General features: G+C 49.5%; 1 protein-coding gene across 1 annotated transcript in view; it reads left to right on the top strand.

Annotated features, from left to right (window-relative positions):
* LOC106575692 (kalirin-like) overlaps positions 1 to 7500 on the top strand; it is a 112774-nt gene that overhangs the window by 60603 nt on the left and 44671 nt on the right. Inside the window, 2 exon segments of the mRNA XM_045699281.1 lie at positions 4994 to 5160; positions 7498 to 7500. The exon segment at positions 7498 to 7500 is cut by the window's right edge and continues 117 nt beyond it. Coding sequence (XP_045555237.1) covers positions 4994 to 5160; positions 7498 to 7500 — 170 coding nt within the window.

Genomic DNA, 7500 nt, shown 5'->3' with positions numbered 1-7500 from the left:
CCCTCACCTATAACGTCCCTCACCTATAATGTCCCTCACCTATAGCATCCTTCACCTATAACGTCCCTCACCTATAACGTCCCTCACCTACAGCATCCCTCACCTATAACGTCCCTCACCTATAACGTCCCTCACCTATAACGTCCCTCACCTATAGCATCCTTCACCTATAACGTCCCTCACCTATAGCATCCTTCACCTATAACGTCCCTCACCTATAACGTCCCTCACCTATAGCATCCTTCACCTATAACGTCCCTCACCTATAGCATCATTCACCTATAACGTCCCTCACCTATAACGTCCCTCACCTATAACGTCCCTCACCTATAACGTCCCTCACCTACAGCATCCCTCACCTATAGCATCCTTCACCTATAACGTCCCTCACCTATAACGTCCCTCACCTATAACGTCCCTCACCTATAACGTCCCTCACCTACAGCATCCCTCACCTATAACGTCCCTCACCTATAGCATCCTTCACCTATAACGTCCCTCACCTATAGCATCCTTCACCTATAACTTCCCTCACCTATAGCATCCTTCACCTATAACGTCCCTCACCTATAACGTCCCTCACCTATAACGTCCCTCACCTATAATGTCCCTCACCTATAACGTCCCTCACCTATAGCATCCTTCACCTATAACGTCCCTCACCTATAACGTCCCTCACCTATAACGTCCCTCACCTATAGCATCCTTCACCTATAACGTCCCTCACCTATAGTATCCTTCACCTATAACGTCCCTCACCTATAGCATCCTTCACCTATAACGTCCCTCACCTATAGCATCCTTCACCTATAACGTCCCTCACCTATAGCATCCTTCACCTATAACGTCCCTCACCTATAATGTCCCTCACCTATAACGTCCCTCACCTATAGCATCCTTCACCTATAACGTCCCTCACCTATAACGTCCCTCACCTATAACGTCCCTCACCTATAACGTCCCTCACCTATAGCATCCTTCACCTATAACGTCCCTCACCTATAACGTCCCTCACCTATAACGTCCCTCACCTATAACGTCCCTCACCTACAGCATCCCTCACCTATAACGTCCCTCACCTATAGCATCCTTCACCTATAACGTCCCTCACCTACAGCATCCCTCACCTATAACGTCCCTCACCTATAGCATCCTTCACCTATAACGTCCCTCACCTATAGCATCCTTCACCTATAACGTCCCTCACCTATAGCATCCTTCACCTATAACGTCCCTCACCTATAACATCCTTCACCTATAACGTCCCTCACCTATAACGTCCCTCACCTATAACGTCCCTCACCTATAGCATCCTTCACCTATAACGTCCCTCACCTATAACGTCCCTCACCTATAACGTCCCTCACCTATAGCATCCTTCACCTATAATGTCCCTCACCTATAGCATCCTTCACCTATAACGTCCCTCACCTATAACGTCCCTCACCTATAATGTCCCTCACCTATAGCATCCTTCACCTATAACGTCCCTCACCTATAACGTCCCTCACCTACAGCATCCCTCACCTATAACGTCCCTCACCTATAACGTCCCTCACCTATAACGTCCCTCACCTATAGCATCCTTCACCTATAACGTCCCTCACCTATAGCATCCTTCACCTATAACGTCCCTCACCTATAACGTCCCTCACCTATAGCATCCTTCACCTATAACGTCCCTCACCTATAGCATCCTTCACCTATAACGTCCCTCACCTATAACGTCCCTCACCTATAACGTCCCTCACCTATAACGTCCCTCACCTACAGCATCCCTCACCTATAGCATCCTTCACCTATAACGTCCCTCACCTATAACGTCCCTCACCTATAACGTCCCTCACCTATAACGTCCCTCACCTACAGCATCCCTCACCTATAACGTCCCTCACCTATAGCATCCTTCACCTATAACGTCCCTCACCTATAGCATCCTTCACCTATAACTTCCCTCACCTATAGCATCCTTCACCTATAACGTCCCTCACCTATAACGTCCCTCACCTATAACGTCCCTCACCTATAATGTCCCTCACCTATAACGTCCCTCACCTATAGCATCCTTCACCTATAACGTCCCTCACCTATAACGTCCCTCACCTATAACGTCCCTCACCTATAGCATCCTTCACCTATAACGTCCCTCACCTATAGTATCCTTCACCTATAACGTCCCTCACCTATAGCATCCTTCACCTATAACGTCCCTCACCTATAGCATCCTTCACCTATAACGTCCCTCACCTATAGCATCCTTCACCTATAACGTCCCTCACCTATAATGTCCCTCACCTATAACGTCCCTCACCTATAGCATCCTTCACCTATAACGTCCCTCACCTATAACGTCCCTCACCTATAACGTCCCTCACCTATAACGTCCCTCACCTATAGCATCCTTCACCTATAACGTCCTTCACCTATAACGTCCCTCACCTATAACGTCCCTCACCTATAACGTCCCTCACCTACAACGTCCCTCACCTACAACGTCCCTCACCTACAACGTCCCTCACCTATAACGTCCCTCACCTACAACGTCCCTCACCTATAACGTCCCTCACCTATAACGTCCCTCACCTATAACGTCCCTCACCTACAACGTCCCTCACCTATAACGTCCCTCACCTATAATGTCCCTCACCTATAGCATCCTTCACCTATAACGTCCCTCACCTACAACGTCCCTCACCTATAACGTCCCTCACCTATAGCATCCTTCACCTATAACGTCCCTCACCTATAGCATCCTTCACCTATAACGTCCCTCACCTATAGCATCCTTCACCTATAACTTCCCTCACCTATAGCATCCTTCACCTATAACGTCCCTCACCTATAGCATCCTTCACCTATAACGTCCCTCACCTATAACAACCTTCACCTATAACGTCCCTCACCTATAACGTCCCTCACCTATAGCATCCTTCACCTATAACGTCCCTCACCTATAACGTCCCTCACCTATAACGTCCCTCACCTATAGCATCCTTCACCTATAACGTCCCTCACCTATAGTATCCTTCACCTATAACGTCCCTCACCTATAGCATCCTTCACCTATAACGTCCCTCACCTATAGCATCCTTCACCTATAACGTCCCTCACCTATAGCATCCTTCACCTATAACGTCCCTCACCTATAATGTCCCTCACCTATAACGTCCCTCACCTATAGCATCCTTCACCTATAACGTCCCTCACCTATAACGTCCCTCACCTATAACGTCCCTCACCTATAACGTCCCTCACCTATAGCATCCTTCACCTATAACGTCCCTCACCTATAACGTCCCTCACCTATAACGTCCCTCACCTATAACGTCCCTCACCTACAACGTCCCTCACCTACAACGTCCCTCACCTATAACGTCCCTCACCTACAACGTCCCTCACCTATAACGTCCCTCACCTATAACGTCCCTCACCTATAACGTCCCTCACCTACAACGTCCCTCACCTATAACGTCCCTCACCTATAATGTCCCTCACCTATAGCATCCTTCACCTATAACGTCCCTCACCTATAACGTCCCTCACCTATAACGTCCCTCACCTATAGCATCCTTCACCTATAACGTCCCTCACCTATAGCATCCTTCACCTATAACGTCCTTCACCTATAACGTCCCTCACCTATAACATACCTCCTCCTCCTTGACTTGAACAGATTGGTAGAGAGAGTGAGGTACTGTATAGTTGGAATGTTCGGGGCGAGGGAAAGAGGGATTCATCATATGAACAAGTATGAAGGAGAGGCTGAGAGGGAGAGAGAGATGGGAGGAATATGAGAGGGAGGGAGAGAGAAGAGGGGAGAGATTAAAATGAAAAAAAGATGGAAAGGCTGGGAGAAAGAGGAAGAGGGAAAGATGGGGTGAATGTGAGGAAGAGGAGAGAGATGGGGTGATTGTGAGGAAGAGGAGAGAGATGGGGTGAATGTGAGGAAGAGGAGAGAGATGGGGTGAATGTGAGGAAGAGGAGAGAGATGGGGGGAATGTGAGGAAGAGAGAGATGGGGGGGAATGTGAAGAAGAGGAGAGAGATGGGGTGAATGTGAGGAAGAGGAGAGAGATGGGGTGAATGTGAGGAAGAGTAGAGAGATGGGGTGAATGTGAGGAAGAGGAGAGAGATGGGGTGAATGTGAAGAAGAGGAGAGAGATGGGGTGAATGTGAGGAAGAGTAGAGAGATGGGGTGAATGTGAGGAAGAGGAGAGAGATGGGGTGAATGTGAAGAAGAGGAGAGAGATGGGGTGAATGTGAGGAAGAGGAGAGGGATGGGGTGAATGTGAAGAAGAGGAGAGAGAAATGGGGAAACATTGAGAGTGATGGGGTGAGGGGAGGGGGAGGGAAGGGGATTGGGGTTACCATAGAAACTGCTTTCTCAAGCGCACAGCTGGTCCATATGAAAATGTACATATTGAATTTACCATGGAGACGACCGCTCACGTTCAGACTGTGAGGGGAATTCAGAACCGAACCATCCCAGGGTAACCACACACACACACACACATACACACACACACACACACACACACACACACACACACACACACACACACACACACACACACACACACACACACACACACACACACACACACACACACACAGACACAGACACAGATGGACGCTCATGCATATACACTCACACGCACACACACACACACACACGATTCCTTGCATCCATCGTCTCTCCTCTTCTCCTTCTCAAACCCCATTGGAGAAGAAGGTCAGAGGGGAGGAACCTTCTCCTAGAATACAGTTGACAAAGGATGTGAGGAAATAGGAGGTGAGGAGATAGGATATGAGGAATCACAGAAAGACTAATGAAGAGCCAGATTTCTATAGGAAGGGCTCTTCCAAGGTGACATCATGGCTTAGCACCATCTAGTGGTGAACAGTATACACTCTGTATACTCATCAAACATACATACACATAGGCATGGGATATTTTTCACATAGATAAGGTTGTGTGTGTGTGTATGTTCCAGGTATTCAGCTGACGGCTGAGGGGGAGACTGATCTGTCCTCTCAGGTGGAGGGGCTCCATCAGCTTCTACAGGACAAGCAGAAGGAGCTGCACCAGATTGTCGAACACACACACACACACCTGGAGCAAGGCTTGCAGCTACGCCACCTACAGAGTCAGGTCAACCAGGTAAACACACACACACACACCTGGAGCAAGGCTTGCAGCTACGCCACCTACAGAGTCAGGTCAACCAGGTAAACACACACACACACACACACCTGGAGCAAGGCTTGCTGCTACGCCACCTACAGAGTCAGGTCAACCAGGTAAACACACACACACACACCTGGAACAAGGCTTGCAGCTACGCCACCTACAGAGTCAGGTCAACCAGGTAAACACACACACACACACACACACCTGGAACAAGGCTTGCTGCTACGCCACCTACAGAGTCAGGTCAACCAGGTAAACACACACACACACACCTGGAACAAGGCTTGCAGCTACGCCACCTACAGAGTCAGGTCAACCAGGTAAACACACACACACACACACACCTGGAACAAGGCTTGCTGCTACGCCACCTACAGAGTCAGGTCATCCAGGTAAACACACACACACACACACCTGGAACAAGGCTTGCTGCTACGCCACCTACAGAGTCAGGTCATCCAGGTAAACACACACACACACACACCTGGAACAAGGCTTGCTGCTACGCCACCTACAGAGTCAGGTCATCCAGGTAAACACACACACACACACACCTGGAACAAGGCTTGCTGCTACGCCACCTACAGAGTCAGGTCAACCAGGTAAACACACACACACACACACCTGGAACAAGGCTTGCTGCTACGCCACCTACAGAGTCAGGTCAACCAGGTAAACACACACACACACACACCTGGAACAAGGCTTGCTGCTACGCCACCTACAGAGTCAGGTCAACCAGGTAAACACACACACACACACACCTGGAACAAGGCTTGCTGCTACGCCACCTACAGAGTCAGGTCAACCAGGTAAACACACACACACACACACCTGGAACAAGGCTTGCTGCTACGCCACCTACAGAGTCAGGTCAACCAGGTAAACACACACACACACACACCTGGAACAAGGCTTGCTGCTACGCCACCTACAGAGTCAGGTCATCCAGGTAAACACACACACACACACACCTGGAACAAGGCTTGCTGCTACGCCACCTACAGAGTCAGGTCATCCAGGTAAACACACACACACACACACCTGGAACAAGGCTTGCTGCTACGCCACCTACAGAGTCAGGTCAACCAGGTAAACACACACACACACACACCTGGAACAAGGCTTGCTGCTACGCCACCTACAGAGTCAGGTCAACCAGGTAAACACACACACACACACACCTGGAACAAGGCTTGCTGCTACGCCACCTACAGAGTCAGGTCAACCAGGTAAACACACACACACACACACCTGGAACAAGGCTTGCTGCTACGCCACCTACAGAGTCAGGTCAACCAGGTAAACACACACACACACACACCTGGAACAAGGCTTGCTGCTACGCCACCTACAGAGTCAGGTCAACCAGGTAAACACACACACACACACACACCTGGAACAAGGCTTGCTGCTACGCCACCTACAGAGTCAGGTCAACCAGGTAAACACACACACACACACACCTGGAACAAGGCTTGCTGCTACGCCACCTACAGAGTCAGGTCATCCAGGTAAACACACACACACACACACACCTGGAACAAGGCTTGCTGCTACGCCACCTACAGAGTCAGGTCATCCAGGTAAACACACACACACACACACCTGGAACAAGGCTTGCTGCTACGCCACCTACAGAGTCAGGTCATCCAGGTAAACACACACACACACACACCTGGAACAAGGCTTGCTGCTACGCCACCTACAGAGTCAGGTCATCCAGGTAAACACACACACACACACCTGGAACAAGGCTTGCTGCTACGCCACCTACAGAGTCAGGTCAACCAGGTAAACACACACACACACACCTGGAACAAGGCTTGCTGCTACGCCACCTACAGAGTCAGGTCATCCAGGTAAACACACACACACACACACCTGGAACAAGGCTTGCTGCTACGCCACCTACAGAGTCAGGTCAACCAGGTAAACACACACACGAACACACACACGCGTAGCACGCAAACTCACACATCCACTTACGAACACACACACGCATGTATATAATGTGTATATGTACTGTATATGACCCTGGCATCATGTCCACCTCCAGGTTCAACCATTACCACAAACAGGTACACACACTCCCACACATGAACAGAAACCTGCACAGACACACAGACACACAGACACACACACACACAGACACACACACACACACACACACACACACACACACACACACACACACACACACACACACACACACACACACACACACACACACACACACACACACACACACACGTATATAACGTGTATATGTAATGTATATCTATGTGTGTGTGTGTGTGTTCCCAGGTG

The sequence above is a fragment of the Salmo salar genome, chromosome ssa17, assembly GCF_905237065.1.
Source record: "Salmo salar chromosome ssa17, Ssal_v3.1, whole genome shotgun sequence".
Taxonomy (NCBI): domain Eukaryota; kingdom Metazoa; phylum Chordata; class Actinopteri; order Salmoniformes; family Salmonidae; genus Salmo; species Salmo salar.
Note: the sequence above shows the minus strand (reverse complement) of the source record. Positions and strands in the feature narration are given on the sequence as shown.